Below are 14,421 nucleotides of genomic sequence, written 5' to 3'. Positions count from 1 at the left end.
AACTGACCATTGACAACTGACCCCAAAGGTCACCGCACACCAGACTGGCAGCTTAAATGACTTTTTCTGAAAGTCAACGGAAGTTTACACTGTAAACAAAATCTGTAGAAATTACAGTATTACTGGCAGCTGGTTGCCAGTAACTTACTGTAGATTTAAATTTATGCTATTTACTGGCAACAGTTTGTTCAAAGTTAATTGAACATTAAACATTAACAAGTCTTTATCTTTACAGAATAAAACTAAAATAACAGCCTCATGCAAAGCATTCTGGGAACCAAAATCTGAAGGAAAAAAACAGAAAAAGGTTGATGAAGGTTTCTGGTTCCCAGAATGCTTTGCAGTAGGTTGTTATTTTATAGTTTTATTCTGTAAAGACAAAGACTTGTTAATGTTTAATGTTCATTTAACTTTGAACAAACTGTTGCCAGTAAATAACATAAATTAAAAATCTACAGTAAGTTACTGGCAACCAGCTGCAGAACTACAGCAAATTTTTTACAGTGTAGGGTTTATTAATCTTTTCTGAGCAATGAGGCTACACTGTAAAAATAAAGTCTTTCAAAAAGTTGTTTCAACTTAAAATAATTTGTTACCTCGCTGACTTAAACTGTTTCGTTTAGTCAACTTCAATTCTTAAGTTACTTAATGTTAATTTAAGTGACAACTGGAATATATTAGTTGAGTAAACTTAAAATTTTAAGTCAGTGGGGTAAACAAATTATTTTAAATTGAAACAATTAGATATTTTTTACAGTGAGAGCCAATGCCACTGTTGAATATACACTGTAAAAAGTGAACAGTTGGATCAACTTAAAAAAATTACTTTAATTGGTAACACCTAAAAAATTTAAGTTGATTGAACTAAGATTATTTAAGTGTGATTGACCACACTTAGTTATTTTTAATTAAGTTATTAAGTTGATCCAACTGTTCAGTTTTTACAGTGTATAAGAGTGTTTATTTTTTCAATCATTTCACCAGGGTATGTTTAATTCTTTCAAGAGTTTTGAGTGGAATACAAACTGCCTTACTATCTCTCTGGGCCTTGAACATGTTGCTGTCATATAAATATCTTTATTTGTGTTCTGGTGAGTAATAAGTGACAAAATTGTCATTTTAGGTGAACTAACCCTTTAAGTGGAAACTGAACATTAGTGTCACAGCACAAGAGGGTCAGAATGAAAGTTCAAACAGCTGATAAAAACATCACAATAATCCACAAATAATACACATGACTCCAGTCCTTCAAATAATGTCTTGTAAAGCGGCCCTCATTCTGACGGCACCCATTCACTGCAAAGTATTCACTGGTGAGCAAGTGATGTAATGCTAAACTTCTCCAAGCCTGTTTTGATGAACTAACAAACTCATCTACATCTTGGATGGTCTGAAGGGGAGTTAATTTTCAGCAACTCTTTATTTTTTGAATAAACCGCTCCTTTAATTTCATAATTTAAAACGTCAGTTCTTTTAATTCTTGTTCAGCACATGTAAGTGCAGCATATGGATTATGAAAGACTGGTTTGACATCATCGCCCATGACTAAACAAGAGAAGCACTTTATCTTATCTGGCAGCGCACATAAGAACGGCGTCCATCATGCACCATTTCTCAGAGTGGGACATTTCTCCTCCCAGCAAACACTGTTCCAGTGGGATTATGTAACATAAAATGCACACTGTACAGATGCAAAAAAAAGGGAACTCAACTGAATGATGATGTCCTACCGGATAATCCATTGGCAGACTGTAGGTGGTCTGTCAGCCTGGGTTGATCTGCTGCACTCCTCCATAAGAAGCCCAGCCATGCGATGTACATATAGTGTCTGGCAAATCTCAACAGAGCCATGCTAAACTTCAAATGGAGAGAGAGAACATTTAGAAGAAAAGTACTTATCTGGCATTGAGAAATAATGAAACATTCACATAAACATAGTTTAGTATTACAGCTAATTGTTATTACTGTCACATCTATTTTTAAGCTTCTGGTATTTATTTTTAATTACTAGTAAGTAATCCAAATGCAGAAACTTTTTCAGTTTCACTAGTACCTATGCCAAGACTTCTTCAAATAGTGATTTGTTATTGATACCATTTTGCTACACTCTAAATGCTTGGTTAAATACATCTCAGCGCTGGGTGAAATATGGACAAACCCGGTGACTGGGTTGTTTTGACCCATCATTTGGGTTAAATGTTTAACCCAAATGATGAAACGTGATTACAGAGAATGGTTGAATACACTTAAATTAAAATGTTACTTTTAAATTTAAAATTTTTTATTTTTAGAATGCTTGTTAAGAGAGTTTAAATGTATGTAATATTGTATTGTTAACTATGCTGTATTCATCAAAAATAAATTCCATTTGTCTTGTCATTTTGTCCATGAGTGTTCTTGCTTAATAATAAATGTTCATCTTTTGATGATTGCTGTTGCCTCTATAATTCTGTGTGTGATTTTTAATTTCCAGCCCATCTTAAAGGAGTAGTTCGCTTTCAAAACCAAAATTTACAGATAATGTACTCACCCCCTTGTCATCCAAGATATTCTTGTCTTTCTTCAGTTGTAAAGAAATGATGTTTTTTGAGGAAAACATTTCAGGATTTCTCTCCATATAATGGACTTCTATGGTGCCTCTGTTTGAACTTCCAAAATGCAGTTTAAATGCAGCTTTAAAGGGCTCTAAATGATCCCAGCTGAGGAAGAAGGGTCTTATCTAGCAAAACGATCGGTTATTTTCTAAAAACATTCTAAAAACATTTACAATTTATAACTTTTTGTAAGCTGCATTTTGGAAGTTCAAACTCGGGGGCACCACAGAAGTCCATTATGTGGAGAGAAATCCTAAATGTTTTCCTCAAAAAACATAATTTTCTTACGACTGAAGAAAGACATGAACATCTTGGATGACAAGGGGTGAGTACATTATCTGTAAATTCTGGTTCTGAAAGTGAATTACTCCATGAAGCCAGCAATATAACAATTTTTAAACAACAGTTGAGTTGAAACACGTTGGGTAAAAACATTTAACCCAACCAGGTGGGTCAAACACCCCAGCATGTGTTCTGTCCAATATTTACCCAGCGTTGGGTTGCCAAATAACCCAAGTTGGGTTATTTTTAACCCAGCTTTTTTTTAGAGTAATCTAAAAGTTGTCCCAGGTATTACTAGTCAAATTGACAGATTTTAGTTCTCAAATGTAATGACTAGGCCGGATTAAAAACGCACTAAATAGTTAGGACTAATACTGTCTATTCAATGTAAAGCTAAAACAGATGTAAATAATTACAAATAACTGCAATTACATAGCTTACATATCAAACTAGTAAATTACAACTGGATTAACCAGTAATAGTTTTAACTTTTAGTTTATACTTTCAAAAGAGAATAAACTCTAGTCACTATTGAAGTATGTACTAATGTAGCCTATAATGAAAAGTCACTAGTAAAAATGACAAGTAGCTTATACTAGTCACTGTTGCATTACGTATGAGACATTAATAAAATACATAATTAAAAGTATAATAAAGCTAGAAACTTGTTTGTTTGAAGGGATAACTGCAACTTATGATTCCATATGGATAGAGTTTCAGTGTATTTGTTCATGAAAAAAGCCTCAAAATGTAGCCGCACGCTTCAGTCGAGTGACGCGTGGCATGTCACATTCGTTTTATATATTTCACATATTTGGCAAACTTACCCAGACGCCGGATGATCTAATTTATCTTACTATTAAAATAGCGGTAAGTGTGGCTCTTTTGGTTGTACGATTAAGTTCCGCTTTTTTGTGTTTAGAGCTTGGACTGACGCGAAAGGAAATAAGCAAAAGTAACACGAGCTGTGTTTTACAGTTGTCGTCATGATGCAAATGCACATGTAGCCTCACACTCATCATGTTATTGATTTGAAAATATCAGATTACCTGTCAAAATCCGAAGGTTGAAAACTGCTGGAGTCGCTCGCGACAAATCAGATGTAATTTTTTCTTCTGATCTAACTCAGATCCATTAGGTAACCGATAGCTGTAGGATGTTATTCTAATCGCCGGGATGTTGTTTTAGCTCAGGTGCAAAAATGTTGTCATTTTAATGGTCCAACAAGTTTAAACAACACTTCAATGATGTTCCACATGCATTCTCCACATCTCCACCTTATAGTCTGCGTACTAACCCGCCCATGTCAATAACATCAAATATTGTCAAAAATATTTGTCCATAACTGGTGTTCATACGCGTGTCGAAGAAAACGTCCAAAATGAAAAAGAGTTGTTTTCAAAAAGAATGACACAAAATACGTCCCGGGTATATATATTAAATTTCGAGGTTCATTACATGGTTTCAAAGTCCTCTTGCTTGTGTTATCCAAAAATCTCTCGGTGTTAAGAATCGGTTTGGTGTTGCTTTTGTAGGTTGTCTAATGGTAAAGCAAATAGTTTCTTGGGATATAAATTGTCAGGGTTTGAGGTTTGTTCTCAAAAAGCAGAAAGACACAGCCATCTAGTGGCATGATTTTCAACCAAGCAGTTAAAAATGAAGAAACCCCTCCCAGATTTCCTGTCTGTTTACCAGAACATAACCAGTTTTATCTATCTATCTATCTATCTATCTATCTATCTATCTATCTATCTATCTATCTATCTATCTATCTATCTATCTATCTATCTATCTATCTATCTATCTATCTATCTATCTATCTATCTATCTATCTATCTATCTCTCTAGAAAAGCTCTAACACTTGATGATGTTCCATTTAAATTAACAAAGGATAATTTTACTCAAACACAAATTTTCATTATTTAGGCCGCTCATGCCATCTTTCAATTTATTTTTTATTTGTAGCAAAACACACACACACACACACACACACACACACACACACACACACACACACACACACACACACACACACACACACACACACACACACATGTTGGGTTTACATGTTTTATGGGGACATTCCATAGGCGTAATGGTTTTTATACTGTACATACCGTACTTTCTATCGCCCTAACCCTACCCTACACCTAAACCTAGCCCTCACAGGAGATTGTGCAAACTTTTACTTCCTCAAAAAAACTCATTGTGCATGATTTATAAACCTGTTTCCTCATGGGGACCTGAGAAATGTCCCCACAAGGTCAAAATTTACTGGTATTCCTATCCTTGTGGGGACATTTGGTCCCCACAACGTGATGAATACCAGGTACACACACACACACACACACACACACACACACACACACAATATGACCAATTACATACAACCCAAACTCAATGTTTTATTTATTCCTTTATTTATTTGCACTTGCATCACAGCTACATCCCCTATTCAATTTCATAGTATGGAAGAGAGCAACCTGAACATTATTCAGAACTTCTCTTTTTGCTCTCCACAAATGAAGAAAGCTATAATAAATTGGTAACGATATGGGCCAATAAATAAAAAAAAAAAAAGATTTTTTGGGGGTTAACCTTTCATTTAAGAGTTCACATTAGTGGTTTTGATGGAAAATATGACAAGTTTGTTATTTCTATTGCACAAGTGAACAAAACCCACGGCTGTGTAGGCTATGTTTAAGTCGATATTCTCACGGCTCCTCCTTAGCACAGGTAGTTTCAACATGACTCTGCGGTTGTGATGATACAGGATTTCCCTGTGATGCATATGTTCTACTCTGCAAACTACCAAGACGACGCGACAAAACCAGAACAAAGCTCGTACACTCAACAGAGTTGACGGTGCACGCGAGCGAAGTGCTTGATTAAAGTGGGAGTGCGCGCTCTTGCAGTGTAGACAGACTGTTACGCCCTCTCAAACATTGTCACAGCCACATTTACTTCGGTAAACTTCCTCAAATATGCCGTTAAGCCATTAACTTCCTCTCTGAGGGGTGAACACACTCACGTCCTACAGACTTCAACAACTAACTTCCACAGCAGCGGGATCACGGTCCTCAAGAGCATCTGATATGTTTGGTGAGATATGTTTGTTTAATAATCGTATATAGTCCTGTGATAGTTTACAGGTTGTTAGACAGCACATTTCTATGTTTATTCATTTCTAAATTGGGTTGGTGAGGAGAAATTGCGCAGAGGCTGATTTATAATTTGAATGCGTGAGATTTGGCTAAATATGCTGTAATGTTCTCGCTTTCGACCGCGGCTGATGAATAAGAAGTGGCTTGAGTTTTTAAATCAGAGAGCAGGAATAGGGGCCACTCCCATAGACAAACACACAGGCACTGTAACGCACTGTAATTAAGAGTATTGACAAGTACCGTTGTATAGCTAAGAATTAATGTCAATTTGCTGTCTTCTATGTTTACCTCAGTTCATAATGATGCCAACTACAGTTAACGAGTTCATTGGCCACAATTTAAGTAGGACGAGAAACTTTGAAAACACATAAAGCAGAGTACAAATGACGAATTATTCCAAATTAGCATATGTATTGAAAGATATACATTATATATTATCACAAAACGTAACCTCTTGGTGTGAAGACCTTTCTGTAAAATGTGGTTGTGCATGTTGAAACATAATAAAGTCCGTTGAGAAAATGAATGGGAAATTATGCAAATTTGGAGAAAAAGAAAAAAGGGCAGTTGGGTTTTCCAGAGGGAATGAGGAACTGAGAAACATCCTCATTTTTAAATCCAACAGAGCCATGCAGAAGTTGGGATACTTTTCTATTTTCGAACCAAATAGCTTCTAACATTACAGAAGTCATATTTGCTTTAGCATATTTTACTAACCAACCACAGTCACTCTAGTTAGCCAAAATAATAGCCCATCTGTGAGAGGATCTTCCACACTCAGAGCCGTTATTGTGAACTTCCTAATGTGAAAATACCATTACAAAACAGCTGAATATCGTGAATGACACAAGGGGCTCAATGAGGCACACTTTTCTGCGGTGAGTCACTGGAAAGATGGTGACATGCTGTGTCATAAATTGTGGTGACAGTTCCCATGATCATTTTTTTTTTTTTTTGTTCACCTGCTTATGTGGAGGAAATACAGAGGAATTGATATGCAATTACAATTCCTCTGACAATAATGCTTTAGTTTCAGTTTTACAATGAATTTCTAGATTCAGTAGGAATGGATAAATGTAACAGACCACTTCTAGTTTTGATTTCTTTCTGCATACTTTGCAATCTAGTGTAAGTTCTCCTTTTGCTGCTGAAAACTAGTAGCCTTTAGAACTGCCTGTTCCTCTGTTGGCTTATACATGATTTGCGTCATTCGTAAAGCGTGATAAACTCAAAAATGCTATTTGAACAGGGTCATAACCACTATAGACAATATTCCTAATAGTCATCAACCATTATGGGTTTCCGATGGTTGAAACTTAAAATATTAAAATATTATATTTAGTCGCCTCATTCTACATCAGTGACTTAAAGGAGTAGTTCACTTTTTTAGAACAAGAATTTACAGATAATGTACTCACCCCCTTGTCATCCAAGATGTTCATGTCTTTCTTTCTTCAGTCGTAAGGAAATTGTCTTTTTTGAGGAAAACATTTCAGGATTTCTCTCCATATAATGGACTTCTATGGTGCCCCCGAGTTTGAACTTCCAAAATGCAGTTTAAATGCAGCTTCAAAGGGCTCTAAATGATCCTAGCCGAGGAAGAAGGGTCCTATCTAGCAAAACGATTGGTTATTTCCTAAAAACATTTACAACTTATATACCTTTTAATCTGCCGAGCTAGATAAGACAAGCATTTGAGGTTCAAAAGTATATAAATTGTAATTGTTTTTTTAGAAAATAAGCCATTATTTTGCTAGATAAGACCCTTTTTTTCTTGGCTGGGATCGTTTAGAGCCCTTTGAAGCTGCATTTTGGAAGTTCAAACTCAGGGGGCACCATAGAAGTCCATTATATGGAGAGAAATCCTGAAATGTTTTACTCAAAAAACATAATTTCCTTACGACCGAAGAAAGAAAGACATGAACGTCTTGGATGACAAGGGGGTGAGTACATTATCTGTAAATTTTTGTTCTGAAAGTGAACTACTCCTTTAAACACAACCCCAAGCATGAGTTTAACGCAGTTAAAAAATGTCAATGGAATTCTATTGCACTTGTTTTTCTCCAACATCAAACAGTTCTGCTGCTAACCATTTGTATTGTGATATGACAAAGCTGTGTTGTAAGTGACAGGACAGACTCCACCCAGACTGAGCTGTCAGTGCTGTTTCTTTGAGCTCTTGGTTCACTAACCACATTGGCTAACGCCTTGCAGAGGAGGGCAGGGCTCAGAGTATTTCTCTCTCTGAGCGTCTCTGGAGATTGGGCAGAGTCCGTCTCACTCCTTTCTCCTGGGGTCAAACATCTGCCAGACTCTTGGAATAAGTGAGAAAGAAAGAGAGAACTGAGCTTTTTGGCCGTAACTCCACAGCTCTCAGTTTCTTGCTGATGTGCGAGAACACAAATTGCTCTCACATTTGCTATAAGCAACATGGCTTGGATATCATGATTGAACTATTGAGGAAACAGCCTATCATGTAACAAAAAATTTAATTATTAACAGACAATAACACGAAAGGGGTCCCAAACAGCTGTTGAAATATTTTAGAAAGTGCTTTGTGGACAGTATACTTCACACTGGCTTCTGATGTAATGGACAAAATTCATGGTCAGCAAATCTACTTTCCAGCTCCTTTTCCACAAAAACAGCAATTACCCATGTTGACTTAGCACAAATGTTAAATATGTACTGATATAAATGTCTTCAGCATTAACTGAAACATAACACCTGTTTTGAAAATTTCCAGCGTACATGTTTTAGAACATCTCAATTTGCGTGTCATATTTCCTACAGAGAGTCATTTTATATGACCCAAATTGGTCATTTTCCTTTGAATGCGTCCCATATGAAAAAAATAGAGCACAAAAGCTTGTTTTTGTGCATTTCTGTAGAAGCCAGTGCGTGTAATCCCCTAATTTACAAGTGGGAATTCATTTGTGTTGATATATATATACACAGCTTATCAATAAAACTGCAAAGGGAAGTAGAAAGAACTGGGGGAGGCTGACTGTATATTCAAAACATTGTTTTTTAAAAGCCCAAATGACCTCAACACGCTACACATTTGCATGAACACAAACAATTGGAGGTTCTTGGTAACCTTTTTCTTTTGTCTCTCTCTTTGCGTGTGTGTAAATGCTTCTTTTCAACGATCCATTCATACTGTATATCCTCACCTTTTAAAATATTTATGTGCACTGAGGCAACAGATATTAAATTATTAAGTTAAATTACGACTGAAGCCTATATGTTGATGATTATTTTCAGGTAATTGTTGATATTAAAAGTTATAGTATGGTATTTTGAAATACATTACAAATAAATCAGTTAAAACTAAAATGAATTTTTCATTGCAATTTTAAGTGAATTTAAGGCCTTTTCATACCAAGACTAATGTGTGGTATAAAAATGTAATGTCATTTTAATTTGAATAAACAAACAGATGTATGCAAATAAATATATAAATAAGTAAATAAATACATATGACAAAAGCACACACGAAAATTACTACAACTTTAAATTAAAATGGAAAATACAAAATAAAAACATTCAATATATATATATATATCATTAATCAAAACACCACATTGAATACAAAAGTCTGAATGGCTGTTTAAAAACATGTAAATACTGATTAAATTACGTTTTTGGACAGAAATTTCATGTGGTGTGAAAATTCACTAATTTCAATAAACTAACAGACATATGATATATAAATACATCAATGAATAAATAAAAGAAAAGCACACAAGAAAATTACAAAAAATATAAAATTGAAATGAAAAATACAAAAACAAATATAGCTGCAAGCAGCGATTACCAGGGTTCAAGTGCTTTAAGGCATTTAAGCACATATGAAAAAGACATTACAAATTATTTTGCAAGTTTGTAACCATCTACATTAAAGATTAAAAGCAACATTTCTGTTAAATCTAGGTAATTTACCATAGAAATATGAACGTTTATGACTGTTATAGCAGCAGCTGTGGTCCAGTCGCCCTAAAACATTGCAAGCTTGTTTAGAATCACCTGTCGCATATGCCCACTGGGGTTTGTGAAGTTTTGAGTTTTCGTTTAGGCTTTATAGGCTTTTGGGTATATTTGAACAGGCCCCTATTCCCGTTATTGCTTCACAAAGGGTACATTTCTTTCAGATTTCTCACAGACCTTTAGGGCCGTGAGTCAAACAGACACAAAAAAGTTTAATTTGAATTGACCTCTGTTAAGCTTGTCTAACAGGTGCTCAAAATTCATCGACCTATGGCGGCCATGTTTTTTAAGATACGCGAATGTCCTTATACAGATGCTTACGGCACTTTTGACCAAGACTGTGCGTATCGATTTTCACAACGTTCAAAAGTTATAGCCGTTTTAGTAAAGGCAGCCCAGCCCCTTCCGAAAATTTTGGCATCCCTTTGCGACGGAAAGTCCAAAGTTCAACTTTTTTGATAATTATTGACATACAGTACACTCCCAGAGAATCTTCCTGCACTGGTTTGGTTCCAAACGGGCCAAAAACCTAGGACTAATTCGCAAAAGTAGGTTTTTCAAAAATGCAGAATACTTGAAAAATTTGTTTTTGACGAACCATTTAAGAGTTATGAGCAATTTTGTACTTGGTTGCTGTAGCGCCCCTGTCAGGCCAATTGGGGTGAGCTTTGGTGACGATGTAGATGGTGTGAGTACTACCATCCCTCTAAATATCAAGTCTCTACGACTTACGTTTTGATCTGCCTGATAAGTTTTTCATGCACTGTAAAACGTTTTCACCAGATTGCCATAAAATTTTAAGTTAAATCAGCTTAAAGCTACAAGTCATTTTAACTTATTACAATAAAAATTAGTTGATTTAACTTGTGAGTTGAAATGACTTAAGTTGATTTAACTTTTAACATTTTAAGGCAGCTGCTAAATATAAAACAAAATATAAAACAAAATATCTCAATGATACTAAATTAACACTTTCAATAAGCTGCTCTAGTTTCTCTGTATTTAGTGTTATTTTTTATAAACACCATATTGAATACAACAGTCTGAATGGCTGTTAAAAAAGCAAATACTGTTTGAGTTTTTGTGCCAAACACTTGTACAGTACAAAAAATGTAAACTTTAAAATGAACTTTTAAAACTTTAAAATCAAATATCGGCCAATACCAATAAATGTTACAAACTCCAATATCGACTTGATAACTGATATGGTACTGATACATTGTGCATTTATCTATTGTTTTATTCATCTACACACTGTGTTGTCATGTCTTCTAACACAGAGCAATGTCTCTTTCTCTGCAGACTGCTGAATTTGAGTGGCCACCTTTCTAACATGCAGAGCATCAAGTGTGTGGTGGTGGGGGACGGAGCAGTCGGAAAAACCTGCCTGCTCATCTCGTACACGACCGGCGCGTTCCCCAAAGAGTACATTCCCACCGTATTCGACAACTACAGCTCCCAAGTCACTGTGGATGGCCGTGCCATCAGCCTCAACCTATGGGACACAGCAGGCCAGGAGGAGTATGACCGCCTTCGCACGCTGTCCTACCCTCAGACCAACGTCTTCATCATCTGCTTCTCCATCTCCAGCCCACCATCCTACGAGAACGTCAAGCACAAGTGGCACCCAGAGGTGACGCACCACTGTCCCAGTGTGCCCATCCTGCTGGTGGGGACCAAGAGCGATCTTCGCAACGATGCGGATGTGCTGAAGAAGCTTAAGGAGCAGAACCAGGCGCCCATCACGCTCCAGCAGGGCCATGCTCTGGCTCGCCAAATCCACGCCGTCAAGTACCTGGAGTGTTCGGCACTCAGCCAGGACGGCATCAAGGACGTGTTTGCAGACGCAGTGCGTGCCTTTCTCAGTCCTCAACCTGTGGCTCAAAAGAAGCCCTGTATACTCCTCTGAAAATACAGAGAGGATAGAGGTATTTTAATTGAATTACACAGAGGAATGCATAGAGATGGTGGGAATGTTATGGAATAATAGGTTTTCAATGACCAAGAAACACAGCCGAAATCTGTGAAATTTAAAAAAATATTTGATTACGTAAAATATTAGGTTTTTACACTGTACTGAGATCCCTACTGTTTATTTTCCATAGAATTTTAAAGGGAGAGAGTGTGTTTTGGGATTTCATAAGACCACTAAAAAGTTTGATACCATGTCTTAGGAATACATAAAACAATATAGAGGAAGTAAGTTCTAGTTCCTTTTTAGTGTTTGGAGACTTAGTAATACTATTGGTTAATGAAGTTTTTGTCTTTTTGTCTTTATTATTTACAAACAAACTATCTGAGAATTTATTAGTACTAATATAATAAAGCTTTTTTTTATGCCAAAGGCATTTGTTCTGTGATTGGGGTGTCCTTGAGGACAGGCCTTTTGTGTAATTAGTGACTTTATCTATAAATACTATAGTTTTTCACACAGAATGCGTTCTTACGCACAGCTGAATGTAAAGGAAACAAAGCAGGGTTATGAGACGCTAAATGTTGCATGCACTTTGGCACAGCATCTTTGAAATGCGGTGCTTTTGTGTAAGAATTTTTAACACAAAAAACAATATAGTGTAACCGTGCATACCCATTTTTTTCAGAAGCCTTGGTTTCGGAAGTATTTTTCGTATTAATTTTTTCCTGTAAGGATTTAAAAAAATTCTGAACCATGAACCAGTGTTGCCAAGTCTGTGGTTTTCGCGCAAAATGTGGCTACTTTAACACCATTGCCGCAAGTTGTTTTTCATGTCTGTGGACTGAAGCGACCCTTATAACATGATATTTTGCCCCCTGGAATGTGAATTCAACCGGGGGATCCCCACCAAAAAATTTGTATTTTACCCCGCGTAATGCGATTTATTGGGGACTGGTCTAGTTTTTAGTACCAATTGGGTGGGTTTTCTTGTGAAAACTTGGCAACCCTGCCATGAACCAAAGCAACCAGCTATGAGGTAAATCACAACATTACACATTCAGATTTGAAGGCAAAAAAATTAAAATCGAAAAAAGTCAAAGATACAAGAATGTACTTAACCACTTTAATGAGGGAAAGAACTACAATCCCATGAAGCATTGTAAAATGACATTGTTTGTTGCAAAATATGCATATATATACAAATATCTAAATAGTTTGAAAGCATAAGGTGACAGTAGCTGCGTTTCCATTAAACTTCAAATTGCGCAAAATTGTCCTAAATTTCTGTATGTGTTTTTTCATATTCTGATCTGTCAAAACACCTCTCAAAATGCTTGCAACCGTTGTGAAAAATGTAGGAAATCGAACCTGATCTGAATGTTTTGATGGACGAACGCTTTGGAGGCAGTGTGTAAACGTGATTGACACAACGTAAGGTCGTATTTATTTTTTAACATGCAAAAATTTTGGACGAAAAGATTAAAGATTTTCAAAAGGTCTTCGATCATGAGTTTTAAGCCATTAACCAGTGTTGCCAAGTCTGCAGTTTTCCCACGGAATTGGGCTACTTTAACACTCTAGTTTTTCCTGTCAACGTATTAAAGTGACTCCAATAACGTGATATTTAGTCCCTGGAATGTGAATTGGGTGGGTTTTTTGTGAAAACTTGGCAACCCTGCCATGAACCAAAGCAACTATCGATGAGGTGAATCAAAACATTAAAAAATTTTCCGAAAATTTCGGACTGAGTGTGCAATGACCTTAAGGATTTAAAAAAAAATCTTAAAAAAAAAAAAATCTAAAAAATGTTTTAAGCCATTGACCATTGTTGCCAAGTCTGTGGTTTTCCAGCAAAATTGGGCTACGTTAACACTGTTGCCATTGTTGAACAGTGAAATGAAAAGGGAATATATCTAGTCGTCTTCGCATTTACAGGTCACCTGCCATATGTAAGTCACATGATCATTCTTTAATGTACTACAACCTCCTAAAACACCTCATGCATCGCCATGATTTATCGCTAGAGAAGAAAAATACGATTTCCTCGCATAACGTCGGCTAATGGAATTTTTTTTTTTTATCAACATTTATAAACTTTTGCTAAAATTTTGAGCAAATCTGTAATGGTAACTGGTAAGTATTATCTAATTTCCAATGCTTTATAAGAATGGGTGGCCACTGAGAGCTCATCCGCATGTCAAGATTCTCTGATTGGAAGATATTTTGTACAGAATAATGGGTAATGCAGTTTTTTTTAACCAGGAGTTCTGTTTTAACAATGTGTATTGCAAAATATGCATGTATTTACAAATATTGAAACTGTTGAGAGCACAGAAAGACAGTATCACATCATTTGCAATGCTTTATGGGAGTGGTTGGTCACTGAGAGCTCATTTGCTTGTCATGATTTTCTGATTGGTGGATAGTATGTGCAGAATCATGGGTAATGTAGTTTTTACCAGGGTTTCTGTTGTC

General features: G+C 36.1%; 2 protein-coding genes across 8 annotated transcripts in view; one reads left to right on the top strand and one right to left on the bottom strand.

Moving 5' to 3' along the window:
* The window catches only part of stim1b (stromal interaction molecule 1b), a 47,738-nt gene extending 43,310 nt beyond the window's left edge, over positions 1-4,428 (bottom strand). For 2 of the 7 annotated variants that reach the window (XM_073825167.1, XM_073825172.1), the window contains exons 1-2: positions 3,926-4,428; positions 1,713-1,857 (exon numbers count right to left, since the gene is read on the bottom strand). In XM_073825167.1, coding sequence (XP_073681268.1) covers positions 1,713-1,851 — 139 coding nt within the window. In that variant the 5' untranslated portion in view covers positions 1,852-1,857; positions 3,926-4,428. Of the gene's footprint in view, positions 1-1,712; positions 1,858-3,703; positions 3,803-3,925 lie in introns of those variants that run through there. The other 5 variants (XM_073825170.1, XM_073825173.1, XM_073825168.1 and 2 more) reach the window with 4 other exon arrangements.
* Positions 4,429-5,652: 1,224 nt separating this feature from the next.
* Positions 5,653-14,304, top strand: rhogb (ras homolog family member Gb). Its single transcript, XM_073824540.1, has 2 exons — positions 5,653-5,979; positions 11,334-14,304. The coding sequence occupies exon 2, from the start codon at positions 11,365-11,367 to the stop codon at positions 11,938-11,940; it is 576 nt and encodes a 191-aa protein (XP_073680641.1). The 5' UTR covers positions 5,653-5,979; positions 11,334-11,364; the 3' UTR covers positions 11,941-14,304.
* Positions 14,305-14,421: the final 117 nt, after the last annotated feature.

Source organism: Garra rufa, chromosome 19 (genome assembly GCF_049309525.1).
Source record: "Garra rufa chromosome 19, GarRuf1.0, whole genome shotgun sequence".
Taxonomy (NCBI): domain Eukaryota; kingdom Metazoa; phylum Chordata; class Actinopteri; order Cypriniformes; family Cyprinidae; genus Garra; species Garra rufa.
The sequence above is the reverse complement of the archived record's forward strand: the minus strand, read 5'-3'. Positions and strand labels throughout refer to the sequence as shown.